This window comes from Melozone crissalis, unplaced genomic scaffold (assembly GCF_028551555.1).
Source record: "Melozone crissalis strain CALT ecotype California unplaced genomic scaffold, PUWL_Pcris_2 ptg000005l_1, whole genome shotgun sequence".
Taxonomy (NCBI): Eukaryota; Metazoa; Chordata; class Aves; order Passeriformes; family Passerellidae; genus Melozone; species Melozone crissalis.
This window is the reverse complement of record NW_026535783.1, coordinates 54986538-55006359: the sequence shown is the minus strand read 5'-3', so window position 1 is coordinate 55006359 and position 19822 is coordinate 54986538. Positions and strand designations below refer to the sequence as shown.

At 35.3% G+C, this 19822-nt stretch overlaps 1 protein-coding gene across 1 annotated transcript in view; it reads left to right on the top strand.

Annotated features, from left to right (window-relative positions):
• CWC27 (CWC27 spliceosome associated cyclophilin) overlaps positions 1-19822 on the top strand; it is a 94630-nt gene that overhangs the window by 11627 nt on the left and 63181 nt on the right. The window contains exon 10 of the mRNA XM_054282193.1: positions 3048-3223. Within this exon, the coding sequence (XP_054138168.1) occupies positions 3048-3223 (176 nt within the window). The remainder of the gene's footprint in view (positions 1-3047; positions 3224-19822) is intronic.

The following is a 19822-nucleotide window of genomic DNA, read 5'->3' as shown; positions in this document are numbered from 1 at the left end:
TTCATAAGGCATAGTATGAATTCAGGCTTTTCCATTCTTCTCCTTTGTAATTCCTACTGTATGCAGGAGCATTTTAGTCTTGGAAGGGTTTGGAGAATGCTATTTTATTAGTAATTCTTCAGATATTCAAATATCTCTTTCTAAAACAAACTGGATTTGGGGAGTGTAGAACATGGATTTATTAGGTTGAAGAATAAAAATTTAAATAAATATAATAATATAGCCAAAGTTGGAAATATGAAGGCTTTTTCTCATTTTTTCCTGGGGAGGTGTTCTCTTTAGATTTCATTACATTTAAGATTTTAGCTAAGATCTAGCACTTCAGGCAGTTACCTGGGTCTTGTGAAAGTAGTACTATTATTTTATGATCTCTTAGAGTTCTTTTAGTTAACACATCACAGGATCACTTCTGCATTTACACAGCTGCAACATGTTGGTAGTTTTATTGCCAAACCTGGGAGCAAATAATTCTTCCAGATCTTCCCACTTCCTGCAGCCTACCAGCCCATAGCATGTAAGAGAAACTCTTGTTCTTTAAGCACCTGGCCTTGCTGTTCATGCTATTAAATACCATCCTGTTTCTCTTACTGCGGTCCTCAAATTTGTACATTTAATTCTTTGAGAGAGCCTTTGTATTAGCAGTACCTCATAGCTATTTGTTAGGATTCTTTTTGTGCTCAAGTCATTAATGAAAACATTATATGAAATGTATTAACAATTTTTTTTTCTCACCAGTGACATTTCTTTTGTGCACAATTTCTTTTCCTCTCCCTATTTGTCTGTCAGTTGCTGAACAGTAAGTTTCATGCAGTACTATGTGTAGATAAAATGAATTATCCACCCCTCAGTTCAATAATCTCCTTAAACGGGAAAATCATATTACGTATAGTAGCCAGTCATTCTGTCACAAAATGTCTCATTACCATTTTTATTTTCATATTAAGGAGGAGAATAGGACAACTCCACCCAGCTAATAACAGCAGTTAGAAGTAGTACAACTTTCAGGCAAGCACTTTTGCATTTCTGTGTCACATGGAGAGCAACTGTCAGGCAACAGAACAGCCACTTCCCTTTTGAGGTGCCATGCAGTTCAGTCTGGATTGTTTATTCTGTTGTTAAATGTTTGTTGGTATCAGATGGACTTAATGAGAGAGAGAAGGACTGAAGGAAGAGACCAGGTAGGAGAAAAGAGTAGAGCTGCAGGAGGGAACGCAGTTGAGGAGGAAGGGCATATCCTATTTTCTCAGTGTTTTTCTTGAAGAAAAATGGTGAAATACTTTGCAAACTGAGGCTGATGGGTGGTTTGAGAAATAGAGGTTTTAGCCAAGTGGGACAAGTTAAAACATTTTGTCTCCCCAATTTTAACCTTCTTCCTGTTACTCAGATGTCTGCAAATTTTAACTAGCTTACTACTTAGCAAATGCTATTTGTCTAGAGTTGTGCATTTTTATTCCAGAAGTTTTGTCCAATTAATTGTGTGTCAGTGAAATGCTTTTACCTAAGCCTTAGTCAAATCTCCCCCAGGAGCCTGTCTTTATCCTTGACTGTTAAAGACTTCGAACACAGTCCTGTCACTTATTTTTTTTTTGGACCTCCCCCTGCTATTGAGGTCTGTAGTCACCCATCTCTCTGACAATTTATCATGTAAGCAAATCTTCTACAAAGTTTCATTATCTCCTCTGTCAAACAATATCTTTCTGGTAAATTAAGGGAAATGCTGATCCTGTTCCAGTTTTCTCTTCCCTATTAAAAAGGAACAGACAAAACTCCACCAACAATTTTTCTGTCTTTTCATTGGCAAAATATTCAGCTGTTTTACTGTGCTAAATATTCAGAAATTTCTGTCTTATTTCTGACTGGTCTTGTCTTGTCTAAATCTTGAATCTAAGCATAGTAGTCTAAAGATTCCTAAACAGTGACTCCACTACAACTTCTGAAATCCAATTGTTGATTTTTCTCTTCTGTTCCCAAATTTTGCCTCTTGCTGCTTTTACTTTTTTTATTCTTTCCTCTTTCATGTTTATGGACATGATCTTCATGCTACTCTTCCTCCTACCTGTATCTCACACCCAGGACACGTACATGTTCTTCCTTCCCAAGTGCTTACATTCTGTCAGTCTCTGGATACAGTTAAGCCCTCTGGCTTGCTATTTCTAACTGTCCTTTCTGTCTTTGGCTAAAATTAGAATCATGTGGCATCTTACACTTTCCTTTTGCTGATGAGCATCACACCAAAGTAAACGTGAAAAGATATACCATGTCATCTTCAAACTGTCATTCTTCAGTTAAGGTTCATACAGACTTCCTTCTTCCATGAAGGAGATAGTCAAACTTAGATCCCTTGGTCTAGTCAGGCTACTTGTTCGTTCTCCAGCTATTTCTCCCTTCAAATGTCTTTGATCCAAGGTGCTTTATCCCTTTTGCCTACCTGTGCTAGGTATGGAGGCCTGAGGCCTCTCCTTTGACCTCTGTAGCAAGCTGCAATGATCAATTCCACAGGTTTTCACAGCTTATGATCAATTGTGATCAATTCATTAAGCTTATAACAATTTCACAGTTATGATCAATTTAGTATTTGTAAATTCCCTAATGGGAGCAGATGGACTAACCTCTTCTATCCCATCATGACTGTAGTATACCCATGTGGTAGGGAGTTAAGTTTTTCTTTCAGTGGAAAATGAAGGATGGTACCATCATGTCTCAATACCATTGAGACAGTGGTATTGTGTCAATCAAATTTTCGATTCATGAACAGTGGTATGGGTAATATCACACTGCTGTGATGTCATCTACAGAGCTGTAAAAGTTAATAGTCTAGAATAGACTGGTTTAAGTTTTTTAACCCTTACAGATAAGAAGTAATTTGTGTATGGAAAAGAAACTGTCATGTTTGTAAATTTTTGTTACCTCTGTAGCAAATAAGGATATATTGTTTGAAGTTTGCTTTTTTCTTGGAAGAGATTATATTTGTAAGAAAAAGATTTCCATATTTGTCATTCTGTACTGAAAAGTATCTGAAGTAGTTTTATCATTTTAAATCAATAAAGGATGAAGAGGAACATGATGAAGATGCTGATAGCATTGAAGATGAAGCTGCTAGTAATGAGAGATTTCAAATAAAGGAACGCATTGCCAAGAAACTCAAAATTGATACAAGTGAAAATACTAAACAGCAACTTCAAGAGGAAGTAACCAAGACAGAAAGGAAAACAACTAGTCGCAGGTAAGGATTGTGTTGTTTGGTAGATGTTTTTCTTTAGACTGCTTACAGTTTTAGGATTTTCATAATTTATTGATTCCTTGTATGGGAGTTTTATTTTTCCCTGTGAGTTAGAAATAAAGTGTCTTTATGTGTATTTGTCAGTCTTTACTTTGTCTTTCTTCTCAGTTGTAAGATTGAATTCAGCAGTTCTTTACCTGTGTTAACACATAGTAGTAGCACATAGTAGCTGCCCACCACTGAGACTCACAGAAAGGAGGGTCATCCAGTGAAGTCTAGTATATCACAGTACTCACCCTGCAGTGTACCAGCTTTCCAGTGCTGCAGCAGTCACATCCGTTTTTCTCTGCAGACATAACAGCATGGATTCCTGTCATGTAATTTAGTTATGCCAGCGTTTGTGAACATCCCTTCCAACTCATATGATCCTTCTTCTCACCACTTTTCATACTGATCATGATGTCACAGGGCCTGAAATACTTCTTTTGTCAATTGGAGCCACCTGTCCTGGTTTTGCCTTCTCATACCTCCCAGGCATTCCAGTTCTCCTGCTTTCAATACAAAAAGCAAAAAAGTCTTTGGCTCTTTGTAAAACAGCTCTGTGTTCAACACGAGTCCAAAGCATGTCCTCATGCTGGCTACTGCAGAAAAAATTGACTCTACCTCAGCTGAAACCAGCATGAAACTCTGATTCTGGAGCACTAGATTTCTATTTTTCAGTTTTCCTTTCTCTCAGTAAGAGCAGTACATATTAGTAAATACAGCAGTACATATAGCATAAATTGCAGTACATAAAATAGAGTATCATGATTTTATGGCTATGTTAGATATAACTAGGTATTTTTTTAAAGAACATGTACAAAACATCTTGTAAAACAGACTTCCTGACTTTTCTTTCTGTTGTCTTTGAAGTTGTGATGTGTGTTGCTTTGGGAATTGGTGGCTGTAGTATTGCTGCTGTAGACAGGTGGTCCCCAGGAAGTAGAGATCAATGAGGATGATGAATAACTTCAATCCCAAAATCCGGTTACTTGTCTTGTGGTTGAGATTGATGCAATGTTAAGCTTCTGAGACTCAGTGAATTGTTCTTGGTTGGGGAGAATAAACAATTACCGTTCACCATTAGATAGCCTTATTCAGTAGGGCAGGCTTAGAAATTTGAAGGTCTCTAAGAAAAGCTCTCTCTGAAAAAGAACCTTGAACTATATGGCAGCCAAATAACTTCTTTACAGCAGCAAAGGGCTTTGGAATCTGTACGTGTTTACTGCCTACTTATTTGTTCAACTACCTGTGCACCAATCTGTTCAATTGTCCCTGGGGTTTTATTAGAATGGCTGCTGGGAACAAAATTGACTAAGGTGTAATAGCAAGTCTGTAGCATGAAGAGAATACAAGGGATGAGGATACCCATAGGAATGAGGTACAAAAAGCCCAAGCTAGCATCATGTTATAGCTAATTTTAAGAGACATTTGTGTAGTCAGTCTGTAAGCTGCTGGCTCTACATGTGGTAGGTCAATGTGCTCTTTTTGTGGTTATTCTGTTCTTTCAGGGAAGCACTAGTAATAGTATTAAAGCCAAATGGGTTATCTTAACTCAGAAGAGGGTTTTATTGGTTGCATTTTTAGCAGTTGGGAGCCATAGCCTTAGGAAATACTGCTTAGTATCACAAGTAACATAAATTTCTAGACTTACTGTTTTCCACATAATTGTCTGCAGTCCTCTGGCCTGAAAATCAAAGGCACGATATTGTTTGTTATAAATAATGTGGTTTTACATTTGAGGTCTGTTTAGATAAAGTAAGATAAACAATATCAAGTTTCATTGTCTGAAATAGTGACTATTTTCTCAGTGTACTGGCAACGTTCAATAATATACACATGGATGTTCACCACCTACCGTACTCAAAGCCTGTGTTGATCAGAGGCAGAGATGTGCGAGGTGTAAATATCAAACAAAAAGTTGGACGGACTATCCACAGTTTGAGGGTAATGTCTACTGACATCATAGGGTGAAGAAACTTCTGATATCTATCAAAATTTCTTCTAATCAGATACTTAAATGTGCTGGTAGAATAATTGAACTTCTAACAACATTTGTTTCAGAGTACCGTTTTTAACATGTGTGATGTTTTCTGCAAAACTGTATTCATTTGTATCAGTTTCTTTTAATCCAAATGCATTTGTGAGGTCTGTTTAAGAGAAGCAGTATGGAAATAATAGATACTTTCTCAAATTCATGGTGCTGAGATCCAATACCACTTCTAAATGCAGCCATACTTGAAGTGCTTGAATGGTAAAGTTAATTTTGGTCATTTCAGTATGCATTTTAACCTCTTGTGTATATTTTTAAAATAGCTTTTTTTTTGACAACTTTGTATTAGATAAGGAAACTTGTGAAAAAGAGCCTCCCAGTCATTCTGGCAAGTTGTTAGAGAAGTTCTGTTGGTCTGAGGTTTTTTAGAAAGCTTTAACCTAAACTTCACACTGTAAAACAGCTACTTACATATAGGAATGTTTAGAGATAGAAGAAGTGTTTGCCATCATTGCATAAGTAATAAAATTTCTCAGCATTGCATTGGGTTTGTAAAATGGCAGTGGCTTGAGATGACCATCTGAAGACTTCAGAGTAAATAGCCCTCTTGTAGTCCGGTAATTAAAAATATTTCTTCTACATTTCTTTTCATCCTGTAGGTGGAGCTCAGATGCTACACATTTCTGCTTACTAGCTTTAAAAATTTTCAGTGCTTATTATTTGCAAGACATGCAATGTGGGGTGAAATACAGTGGACTGTACAGTTTTTCACTGTATAATCAAGTTCACTTGATTTTACACACACCTTTCCATGGGTGTGATATTAACACATGTGATCACACCTTTGATTTCACACATCTTTTCATGGATGTGATATTAAATGGCAATATGAAATAAGTGCTTATAATAGCTGAACAATTGAGGAAGAGAAGCTGACTTTTTGAGTAGTTAATATCGTTTGAATTTAATTTGGCATTTCCTCTTGTATATTTTCTCTTAATAATCCTATAATTTGCTGTTGAACTAAGTAATCACATTTAATTTGTTTTGAAAACTATTACCATCCCAAGGAGATGAATAGTAGTAAATACTACTACTATTAACTATTTTAATAATTATTAAAGTATTTAATAGTAGCTCTATTAGCACTCCTTTGCATTCCTGTTATTTTCTTATATCCATTTGCTTGTCATGGGTAAAATAAATCCTATGTGAAGCTTTACATATTTTCTGTGCATAGATAAGCAATTAGTTCCTTCATCCTTAAAGCAGAAATGTATTACAGTTTTTAAGATGTGCTTCCTAAGGCTTAGTTTTTTATTGAAAGACAACATAAAATAACTTGGACAAAAGCTTACACCCCCACAGCCCTGTCACCTAGACACAATCATAATAAAAATAGTTAATAGTGCCAGGCAGGGTTTCAAGTTCATGCTAAATCCAGTTTAGACCATACAGTAAAAATTGAATATTGTCAAGACACCTCAACATTTTCTTGGCATCAACATGAATAAACATTGCCACACTGAGCATGCGAGTTTGGTTTTCTAAGGTGCTCATATAGTACTGTGGTGTGGAAAAGCCAAAGGTGATTTTACATGATCACATGGAAATCTTTTTTAAAAGATATTGAAATCAATTTTTTTCTCTTTATAAATCTGCAGTTGTTATAAATTATGAGCTATGTACTTTATAAATTAATAATTTATGCTGAAATATGTTGTTTTAAATGTATTTATTGTGTGATTGTTACCTTGTGCTTATAATGCAAGCATTACACAGTGAAAAGTAGTAAAAATGTTTATTTATATGTTTCTACTTATTTAAACTTAATGTAGTGTCTCATCTTGTGTTAAGCAACTACTTTTCTGTCAATGTTGGCTGTTAATAAATATAATAATGTGATGCAAATACCATATATTTAGAGCTACTTATTTACTTTGGAATGTTAAGTTTTATCTGTTTCTATATTAACAGATATATTTCTTCACAAAACTACTATTTTAAATTTAATAACTGTACTTCTAATCCTACCAGCATTTTCTTAAACTAAGGGTAACGTCCTATCAGGCTTTGTCCAACAATAGAGTTTATCTCCTGGTTTTCCAGTTTAGCACCAGAAAACAGACATTATATGTTAGTCAAATTGGCTTTTGAGGTTCTGAATAGAAACTCTTTTTGCAACTGGCTTCAAACTTCACTGTACCTAGAGAACTGCTGCTGTTTTCATACAGCAAATTCAGGTATTCTTTTAAGTGTTTTAAGCCATATGAGACAATTAGATAAACTGTGTATCTCATGCCATAATTTACTGCCAGTTACCCTTGTATTGAACTCACTGTTTGGCTACAGCTGAACTGGAAAGGCATTCAAACATAATTTTTTTTAGATATCAAGAGAGCGTAGTTTGCTCCATATTTAATCAGTGAGTGTATTCTCTTCCAGTATTTAGATAAATGATTCCTAATGGTACCTCTTACAGTTTTACATTTTAACTTGTCTGGGTTCAGCTTGTAGCCACTGAATTACTTTTTGCTGTGCCTTTTTCTGAAGTTCACTTCAGCAGGCTGTATTTTCTCTTACTTCTACCACTTAAATTCCAATTGAGTCCTTTCAGTAAGCTGTAGACATTGAGTTTTTTCTGGCCTTCACAGTAAGAAATTTTTTTCTAGTCTTCAAATTACTTTATGGTTTGGGTTCTTTTCCATCTCCAATTTTCCAACATTCTTTAAATCTCTTTCATCATTAATCTCTTACTAGCTTTAATAATGCTGTATGCAGAGAGCAGCAACGTTTTTTTTTTTTACTTCCCTTTCACTGTTCATTCACAGGTTGACCACGTCAGCCCTTCTTACAAGTATTCAACTGATGTCACTTAGGTTGCTTGGGCTTTTCAGTTTCTTTTCAGTCATTGCTCTCTGAGAATTAGTTTGTCATTTTCTCTGTTTTTTAGTTCCTAGATTTTGGCAATTAGATATTCAGGTTTTGTTTTATTCAGCAAGCCCAGGTTGCCTAGCAGTTCTGATATGACATTTTGCTACTGTGACAGTTAGTGTAATTCACTACTAATGGATTTAGTAGAGTTCCCTGGAGTGAATAGGTATATATCTACTCAGTGGGTTATGTGCCTCTGGCAACTACTTTAAGCAATAACTTTGTAATCTAATTCTTGAAGATGGTCTTTTGGCCTGTTTTGTGTTGCTGTTTTTTTTAAGACTTCCTTACATGTACGTACTGGAAGCACATTTTCAGCTTTTTTGGATTGACTCTAAAATTAGCCAAGTTAGTAGCCAGTCAGGAACTTATGCTTAGTTCTATTAAGAAACTCCCTGATAGCATTGTGTCAAAATTTATATGCTACTCTGAAACCTAAATTTCCCCTCTCAATTTTTTCGCAAAATGAAACTCATTGTACTCTGAAGTTTAACAATGGCAAGTGCAAGGGGCTGCACCTTGGTCAGAGCAATCTTAAGCACAAACACAGGGTGAGCATAAAATGGATTGAGGGCCACCCTGAGGAGAAAACCGGGGGATGTTGGTTGGCAAGAAATTTTACATGAGCAGGAGACATGCATTTGCTGCCCAGAAAGCCAACTGGGCTGCTTCAAAAATATGGCCAGCCAAGCAAGGGAGGTAAGACCTGTATGGAAGAAGGCAATAAACTTTTTAGCAGAGTCTTTTGCAATAAGAATAAGAGGCAATGGTTTTGTTTCTTTTTTTTTCAGAAAAGAAAGGGTTGATTTAGGTTAGATTTAGCAAAGATGTTTTTTACAATGAGGGTAGTGAAATGCTGAACTGGTTGTCCAGAGAGGTGATGGATGCTCCACCATGCAGTTTTTTCAAGGTCTGGCAGAACAGAGCTCTGAGCAACCTGATCTAGTTGCAGATGTCCCTGCCCATTGTAGAGGCTTGGAGACAATAACTGTTAACCATCCTTTCCAACCCAAACCATTCTAAGATTCTTCCTCTTGAATCTCCTTCCAACCCAAACCATTCCATGGTTCTGTATCTCTTGTGTTTCATGGGGAAATTGTGAATACTTTTATTTTATTAAAAATCATTAATTCTGTATATCAAAAAAGGCTTGTTCACTCTGTGTTTAATACGCTGCATTTGTTTGGATGTTCTTTTAAAACTAGGAGCCATCATTAGTAATAAACTGGCAAAACAACTTGTTTTGTTCAATTTTAACTTAATTTGAAGCGGGCCATTTTGACACTAAGTGTCCAACGCTTTAAACAATTTATATTCAAATGGATAAATTACAGCTTTATGCAAAAGTAGCTATTTAATCACATACTGAAATAACTTTAAATAATATTGAGTAAAATTTTACCAGTATTTCTGTAAGAGTGCAAAAGCTCCTATAATGATGAACTTCAAGAGAGCAAATAAGCAAGTCCTATTTCAATTCAGAGTATTGAAATGTTTCTCTTAAAATCATAACTTTCAGTGGCCTTTATTGCACTAAACATATTTAGGACTGTTCTAAGTGTTCTACTTGTTGTTCTTCAGTGGTTAATATATTTCCATTTCTGTTCTATCACTCTTGGTTTGAATTGTTATTTGAAAAGCTTCTTGGAGAAGTACTAGGCATTGAAATGTGCTGATACATATAGAGAACAACATGGCAGTATTTTAGTCTTTTTGTTCTGTGTCTTGATTGAACTGTTTCCAAGCAGAATTTTATAAGGTTAGTTACTTGCATTAGATACAGTATGTCAAGAACACTAGCTTTTTCTTAGTTCTTCATATTAGACAGTTCTTCTTGTTCATCTTATAAATTCTTGAGAAGGTATTAGTTCAAGCATGCAAACTTGGCTGTGAAGACCTGACAACGTTGTAGGAGATAATGCAAGTAGTACCTTACCCCTACATATTTTCAGTGTGTACCAGGACAGTGCCCTTTCACTAGAGAAGCGCTTTATGGAAATCTGAGCAGGACTCAGCCTCAGTGAAGGGGTAGAATTTGGATTGTTATTGAAAGTAATTCCATTATTTATAAATTGACTTTACAGCATAAGGACAGGGAAAGCACCTGCCAGTTGTCAAGATCAACACATTTTTCAGGCATTACGCTGTAGTTAAAGGTGCTCCAACACACAATCCTTGCCTCACATGCCAAACTCAGCTTGTACTCAGAGCACAAGTGGGGCTCTACCTTTGAGGAGTTCTGGAGATTATGTCAGAAATAAAGTAGACAAAATGTCACATGCCTCCAGTGGTTTGCAGTTGGGACTCTCCTGAATTCTAAATACATTTAACATTGTTTTACCAAAGAGTGTAACTTGTGTTAACGCTACCTTGTGTTTTATAGCCACAGCAATGATATGCAGATATGCATAAGCTGAAGCCAACTGAAAACTTTTTTTTTTCTCCTGTGGTGCTAAGAAGAAGCACAGACACTAACTAGTAGAAATTCATTGGCTAGGTATCTAAAACAGTGGGAATGGAAAGTAACCTGAAAAAGGAACTTATTTCTTATGTATTCTTTTAAAACCCAGTTTTGAATGTGTTAATACAATAGCAGTTCTAAGTTTCTGCCTTTCAGAAGGTATAAATACTTTCACATATTTGTAATTTATAAACTGAACTTTCTCTTTGCATCTGTTCGGGAGTTCTTTGGCATCTATGAAGGTGTCTTTATACACCAGAGCCCCAGGAAAAGAATGTTAGACACTTTTATGGTGCTTCACTTGATACTGACTATGGCAAATGTTAAACTAGAAAATCACACACACACACAAATTCACTACATCAGTAAAGAGAAAAAAGGAAGAGACTTAGTTTTATATATTCCAAGTGTCTGAAAGAAGGGAAATGTTTTCAGAGTATTTTGGTTTGTTACTGATACCCTAATTTTGTAATTATATTGTATACAGTCACCCACAGGTCATGCATTCTTACAGTCATACTTACCTACATGTCAGATGTTTATTTTGATAGGATTCTACATTAATTCATGTGTATTTTGTATGCTTTGAGTGACTTGTCGTAGTATATAAATTCAATAAGGATTTGAAAAGAATTTGATTTGGACTGGAATTTGATAATAATTTTATGGTATGAGGATGAAGGAGAGAAAAGAATATTTTGGTGAAAACGACAGAAAACATTCTTACCCTTGGGATTGAGCGACTTTTTCTTTTTAAGACTGTCTTAAGAGATCATCTTTTCCTGTCCACTTGGCCTGGTTTTCTTGCCAATTTTTGTACAACTAGAATATTCTACTTGCTTGTGGCGTTCTCTGTAGAATAGATTGCTTACACAATCTCAATGTATCAAATTCTAAAAAGTCAGCTACAAATGCTTACACAATCTCAATACGTCAAATTCTAAAAAGTCAGCTACAAAAACCAAGGCCAGAAGTAAGCTGTCATAGACAAGAGACTTCTAAGCAAGTTTTAGTGGTATAGAAGGTGGGCATGACCTTCTGTCCACAGTGTACTGTATAAAAGATATCAGTCTTACAGTGGAATGGGAGCAGCCTCTTGCTGGGACTAGAGCCTTGAATGACATTTACTCTTGTTTTAATCTTTATATATTTTATCAAGTCACTTAGTTTTTTTCTCATCTTCTTCACTAATCTCATAGCATGAATGCTTTAAAATATATTTAATTTATATTTTCTTTTGCTTTACATATTTCTTTTCCTCAGTGCATGAGGGATCACTCACTTCAGTCTATTTTTTTGCAAGGATAGCAATAATATTTGGTTTATCAAAGTGTAATGTTTCATATTTTTCTTTAATATATTCCTAAGTAATTTTTCAACTGATGGTAGTGTCTCTGTAATTGTTTAAGAAACTGTAAACAATTACCTACTTTTCCTTTAGTAAAAATGAGTTTTGAAGTTTTCTGCAAGTTTAAGAATCTAGTGTTTCTTTCAATCTGCATTTTTATATTTTATTCAAGAAATTCAGTATTTTGGACACATATTACTGACAGAAAAAAACCCGATTGCTCCAGAATTGCTTTCAGCAATACATTTATATTCTGAATAAGCCTGTTTTCTTAGTGCTAAGGATTGCACGATTCACTTACTCTTTTCAAAATAATGTAAATTTTTCTCCCTTCTTTACGTTAATAATATTCATTGTAAAGACAAAATAATCCCAGACACACTCTTTGTAGAGTTAATGATTGGCAGTAACTTAAAAGCAGACTATACTATATTAAACACAAGCCCAGATTGTTTGGGCACAAAAACCAGAATCCCAGCACTGAGATTTTTCTTGGCTAAGCATCAAAGCGTGTTAATAGGTAGAGTGTTAGGCTAGGACAAAGACGGGATTGTTACTGTGGTATATTTCATCCTGCTGCTACTTGGCAAGAATCAGTGTATTTTTAGGTGAAGTTGGTGTGTGCATTTGTCTAGTCACCTGGAAAAAAGGATGCGTATATGACCCGTGAAAATGCAGTTAGCATAACGGGAGGTGAGAACGTGTAATCCTTATTATACAGTGAATTGGTAGCACTATATAGTGGGCAAGATACCATTTCAAAGAGTTGGAGAGTTCTCAGTTGTTTAGCTGCACATGTGATTGTTTTATTCTTGTAACATAACAAGATGGATTTAGCAGTGGTATAGCCATGTACTTTTTAATTGCTAAATGTTCATGCTCCATTTCCTTTCTTTGTTTCAACAGAGCTGAGTAGCATGGGAAGAGACTTTTTGAGGGTTTTCTTTCTATGATATAATATATTTTTTGTAAATATGAGTGGTATATCTTAAAGTGGCACTGAAGTGAAGGATGACTGGAGTATGCTCAAACAGTTTCTTTAAACATCACATCTGCTGTTTAACTGTAGACATTCAATCTATATTACAATTCAATATTTTTATTATTTGTACATGCCTTTCTACAGAGCCAAGCATGTAATAAGTATTTTTAATATAGTGTAGAAGAAGTGATGTTGGTTACCAGATTCTGGTTACGGAATGTTTATAATGAGTAATGGTTTATAAATAAAAAGAAAGGAATTAAATTATTACCTAAAAAGTTGTGTTACATTTCTGATAATTAGTAGGTAATAGAGTATTCTAATTTGATAATAGTGAAACAAAATAAATTACAAAACTTTCTGATCTGAATCACAGAATGGGTAAGTTTGGAGGGGTTGAATAAAATCTGAATCAACATGAATAAAGGAAACCCAACTTGAATCCTTATAAGGGTATATCTGCTTCTAATGAGAAGAAGCTGTTTATCTTATAAAAGTGGAAAACATCCAGAAGGCCTGAACCTTGAGAGGATAAGGCAGAAAAGACTGCTATGATCATTTCATCCTGTGATTTACCTAATAGAGCACACAAGCCCCCTAAATTCTTTTATCTCATTCTTATCTTTTGGTAGAAAAAAAATCCTCTTTTAATGTAAAGAATATACCCCACAAAAATTTTTTTTTGTAATTGCCCTTCTTATTAAGTAAGACAATTACCTTACTTAAAATGCTACTGCTTTTCAGTCTTTTTTGCTCCTCTTGGACCCTTTTTCACTCATGTGCTAGCCTTCTATTAGCATATCTTTATTTGCAAATTCTACCAAATTTCTCTTGGACTTTGGTGCGTCAGGAAGATTGAGCATTAACCTTCTTTTGTGGCATTTTACAGTTTTCCCCAGCTTTCGTTATGTGTCAGCTTCATCAAATACTATGTTGTGGTTTTTTTCTTCACACAAGACAGTTTGATAGTTATCTTTTCTTTGTGTCTGCAAGTAGTAGAAATATTTTTTTTTATTAATCTAAGTTACAGTTCTATTATTTTTGCTGAAGAACACTTTGTCACTCTGAGGCATATAATTATCAGAGTTGTATTTTCTTATTGTAAAGAACAACACTACTGTTTTCCCTTCTTCTTTCACCCCCTGGTTCTCTAAATTTTTCCTCCCATTTTATTCACAACCAGTGTTCCTCATGGCTCAAAGAAAAAAGCCTCTAAAAAACACTTGGAAGCAAACTGCATGACCATGTTGCTTCGTTTTTTCCTCTGATGCTTATTTTTACTTGCCTTTCTTTCTGTTTAGGGATAATTCAAGAAAACAGAAAAATATGTCATTCTCAGATATCATATCGGCCTTTCTCTGATATATGAACAGAAAGAGCTATTGAATCTCTTTTTTTCTTCTCTACATTTTAAGTCCTTTTCTTTTTTTGGGGGAGTTTTAATCCCTAACATAAAACGACAACAATAATGTAGTGGGGTTTCTGTATGTGCTCAGAGATGAATGTCTGTATATCTTCAGCTGTGTCTGTTGTTGTAAATAAATGGACAATGATTGCTAAACCATCAGTTTTCTATGTAAAAATATTTTTAACTTGTGAAATAAAATCTGAGGCTAAGTTAAAACTTTTTTTTTCCTATATGGTCCCGTTTTTTGATTCAGGCCTTTCGCAGCAAATTACGAATACCCATCTTTATACTTTATTCCGTACAGTTGTTTATTCTTTGTGTTTTCCTGGACCTTAAGTATAAAATTCATGACACTGGTAAAATCAAAGTATAAAGCCAAATATCATGTGTTCGTGGCATCTTTTTAAGTAAAATTTTTATTATAAAGTAATGTGTGGGGGAGATTGTTTTTAGGTATGTTAAAAGCTGTAAATATGTGTGTCTGTGAATGAACATCCAACAGAAAAATTATTTGGTAAATTCATGTAGCTTCTCCTTATTCTGCTGGAGATTACTGTTGTCTTAAACTCAAAATACCTTTACTAATAGTTGGGCCAGGTATTACTAGTTTCTGTAGAGCATAGCATTTTGTAGAGTCTGCCTTTTCTACCAAGAAGGTCTAAGAGGTTTGAACTAACACTACAGAATGGCTGTTACTCTGAGGGGTTATTAGGATATTATAGCATCTGGCATGAGGAAATAACTCTGGTAATACAAGTAGCACTGTTAATGGCAGTGGGACTAGCAGTTCAAAATACACAATTTCATGGAGCTGGCTATAGCATGTGAATTTTCATTTTGCAGTTTGCTCCTTTCACTGTGACATGTTTTCTAGGTCTCCCGGGTGTCAGAGCTCTGAGATTAGTGGCACTGCCCCTTCACTTTCCAGTGAATTAGGGAATGCTTTAAGGCATCAGACAGATAAGGACCATAAAAGTGAGCAGGAGAGAATAATGTAGAATTCTGTTATGCTCTTGTCCACTCATTTCTAGCCAAGGGATACTACAAAGGAAGGACATATTGCTGCACAAGCTAATGAGAAGTCAGTCTGACTTTTAGTGGATTTTCTGCATTACTAAAGAAATGGGTCTTAACTGTCTGCAAAAAGAACTCAGCTTTAAAAGTTGTATAAGCCACGTTACTTCAGTGTAGAATGGAAGTCTTAAAATCATACCCAGCCTATCAGATAACATGGGGAGACATGCTGTGTTTTCTTGCACGCATTCTTAGAGTGGGGTTGACTCTTTTGGAGTACATGATGGTGTGTGGAGTCAGTGTGGCTTATGGAGTCCTGCAAAATCTAGGCTGCACCCAGCTATATCTCTCTCCATAGTGTATTTAAACCTGCAGAATGTGGAATGTACTGAGATATACTCACTTGGGAGAAGTGGGGTGGAAAGGTAATTAACAAAACCAACCAACCAACAAAATGAACGCATTATTAAAAAAAAAAGGCAACCAAGCAAAAACCTACAATAAACACAACAATGTAATTCTTACCACCATTTCCATTAGTTCGCATTTTGGCTCATTGTGCGCCTGAAAATTTGTGATCCTCTTAGTAAAAAGGTTAATGCACATTGTTTGACAACTTCCCAAGCTAGGGAACAGCAAAGCATACCATAGTCACAGTTGGATAATTTCATAATAAAATCACTTTTTAATGAGAAGTGTATCAGCAGTACAGGCCTTTTGAAGTTCTTAAGTTTGGCTGATAAGCATCCATACTGAGCTCATTGATGGAAAAGCATTATTTGCTGAACGAGCCTCATGCTTAAGACTGGAAGTCATTGTTACGTCATTTCTTTGTTAATTGGCTGCACCTGTGATTTGTTAACAACTCTAATCCAGTGGTCTCTGAACCACGTGTGGAAAGGTCAGCAGGAGAGAGTCTGGTGCACTGTGAAGCATTGTTAGAGGTAATCTTGGTTTGGCAACTTGTCATGCCTGTTAAGTCCAGATTGTCACTTTTCAGCTATGATGTGAGCTTCTCAAAATGAGAATGGTGCAGAGAACTGGAAAATGAAGTCTGTTGTTCTTTTCCTGTGAGGCAATGCTTAGTTAAGAACACAAGGATTTTTTAAGATTGTATTAATTTGTAGGTTTCTCTTTTGTAATGAAAAATTATTTACAACTTTGTTCTTATTTGAATAAGTTTATCTAACTGAAACATCTCTTGTAACATTCTTTATTAAATAGAAATAATCTTGCTAAAAGTTATGATACCAGTGAATCATAAAATTGTAGGGTAGGTTGGAAAAGACGTAAAAAGATCACCTAATCTGACACTCTTGCAGTTAACAGGGATATCTTCCACCATATTTTACTCAGAGCCCTGACCAGCTTGACCTTGAAAGAACCCTAGGGATGGGATTGTCCACTTTTCTGGGCAATCTGTTTCAGTGTTTCACTGCACCTATTGTAAAAAATGTCTTCCTTACATCTAGTCTGAAGCTGCACTGTTTTAGCTTAAATCTATTATCTCTATCCCAAAGGTCCTGCTGTAAAAAGACTATCTCCATCTTTTTCATAGAACCCTTTAGATACTGAAGGTTACCCCAGAGCCTTCTCTTCTCCTCTCTAGGCTGAATAACCTCAACTCTTTAAGCATTTTTTCATTGGATAGATGTTCCAATTCCTCTGATCATTTTCATGGGTCTCTTCTGGATCTGCTCCTGCAGGTCCCTGTCCTTGCTGTGCTGTGCCCCCAGAGCTGATGCAGCCCTGCAGGTGGGGTCTCAGCAGAGCAGAGCAGAGGGGCAGAATCCCCTCCCTGCCCTGCTGCCCACCCTGCTCTGGATGTAGCCCAGGACACGGCTGATTGTTTGGGATGCAATTGCACGTTGCTGGGTCAGACCCATCATTTTATCCAGGACATTTCCAAGTTGTTCTTACTGGGGCTGTTCTTATGACACCTTGCAGCACAGGAATCATGTAGGGCTTTTTTTAGAGAAGATATAAGTTGGTGGGATTTTCATGATTGAATTAACATTTGAATATTGATTATGAGATCACAACATCTAGTTTGGAATTGTGAGTTGTATATGGGTTGGAGAGTATTTCTGAATGCATGTAGATTATATCCTAACCTAGTACAGTGTTTATATTTCATTATTTCCCAAATAATTCCTCAAGAAATAGTGTATGACTTTATGTATAGCATGTCATTGTCACAGAAATGGCATTATGGTAGTACGCTCATTTTAAGTACATGTGTACTGTAATTCACTGTAGATTAAGTATTTATGCCACTTCTGCTGTGGTAGGAGATACGGTCCAAGCTAATTTTATGAATATATTTTCCCCCTATAAGACCGCATTCTCAAACAAGTAGGTTGTATGACTGTTTCAGTGACTAGAACGCAAAATGGAAAAAACTCTTATTGTGAATTGAGGTCAGCACTTGCGAAGTCACCACCAGGAAAAGAGGATGGACTTACTATGTTCAGCTTATTCTGAACTGCAATTTTGTATTTTTATTTTTTATTTTTTTGTTTTTAATACTTATTATCTGTGAAACACTCAAACTGACAGCTTCTTCAAGACTAACTTGAGATATTAATTACAATATACTTTGGAGTATTCTGTCAAAATGTGCTATTTTTATAATGAACATGTTATGGAGACTTCAGATTGTTTCACAGATAATTTATGCACTCATTTTTTTCTTACAATTCAACATAGGGCAATTTAGTGCTCATACACAGTAGCCTAAGACAAAAAGTTACCAAATTATTTCTTAGGTAAGTTCATGCTGTTAGCTACTTTGATTACAAAATAAAGTATCTGAAACTTGCCATTTTGTTAAAATATCCATAGAAAAATAGATCACTTCAGCCATCTAAAATGTGAAATTGTTTATCAGCATTATAGGTTTCATCAAATAAGTGGTTTCTTCTCATCTAAAAAATAAGTGCTTAAATGAAAAATAAAACTTTTAGTCTACTTAAAATAGCTGTATTTCTTATGTCATGATATCCCTTCTATTTCATAGTGAAGACAGTATCTTCACAATAATTATTTTTAGTGGAAAAAGTAATTGAATTAAATTTGACAATAATTTTTAATTTGTTTAAAAGCATAAAAATTGACTTAAAAACTGATTTTTATTTTTAAAAACACTTGTTTTGATTCAGTGAAATCAATCCTTTTAATTGAAGCTGTTGGATTTTTTAATAACAACTCTGCCCAGAAAAAAGAGCTGTTAGCTAGTGGAATGTTAACAGATTTTAGGACATTATTAAAGCACTGTCGTATATCCTTCCTATGTAACTGAATGTAAGCCTCTTTGAAAAAAATACTTATGCCTACAAAGAAAACAGTATTTACATTGCTTTTTGTATTAATCAAAATTCAGTTAAAAGAGTTATTATCTGTTATAAACTGATTTTTATTTGGCAAATCTTTAACAAAATTATCTGAATAATATGACCGTCCTTAATCAGAGACAATTTTTTAATCTCATAATCTATATTCCTCTCCAGGTGAGTTACAGGGGCTGTCCCTCAAATCCTGTCTGTAATTTGTATGGTTAGAAGTTTCTCCTGTGAAACTTCCAGTGGACAGACAAAAATAAATAGCTTAACTTGTTCAAAGGCATAAAAATACTTCTATTTTGCATCTGTAGAATTTTATCTGCAGTCTGTCCATGGCAGACATATTATTATAAGTTTATTGCAAGGCTTTAGAGTTGTAGTTGTAGCCATTTTCTGATGGTAAGTTCAAGGATTAAGCAGATCCTTTCAAAACTGTGTCATCAGTAAGGTGGTAGAATATTGGTGAAGGAAAAATGCATTCATGGGTGTCTGTTTTAATTCAAGCATTTCCTCCACAAATTTACTGCCCAGTAACCTTTAGGCTCATTGTTGGTTTTTTTTCGTTGACTGATGAAATGATAGTTGGAGGCTGTTGGCGGAAAAAGGATGGTTTTGAATGGTGGCTATTGTTCTGTTAACATCAGACCCTCTGGCTAGAGGATCAGCAAGAATGCCTGCTAAGATTAAGTGACAATGTTGTCTCCTGTTCATGGAAATAACTTGGTGATAAACTATGACAGTACAAAAAGCCCTAAGGACTTGGGGTGGGAAAAGCTGTATTAAACTTCATGTATTGCTCAGCAGAATTCTCACTTAGCTAGCCACTTTATCCACTAGTATCTGTTGGGAAGTAGGAATAAACCTTACTTGTTTGTACTGTTTTGATAATTCTTGAAACAATTACAATTCATGAGGTTCTATTTCTCTCTAGTTTCATGTTACTTTTTTGATAGTAGAACATCCAAGGCATTATCTGGTCCTTAGAAGGAGTTATATAATGTCTATTACATTTATTTAAATGTATTTCCAGTGCTCTTACTGAAATTTGTATCCTAAGGGGCTAATTCATATGTTCATACTTC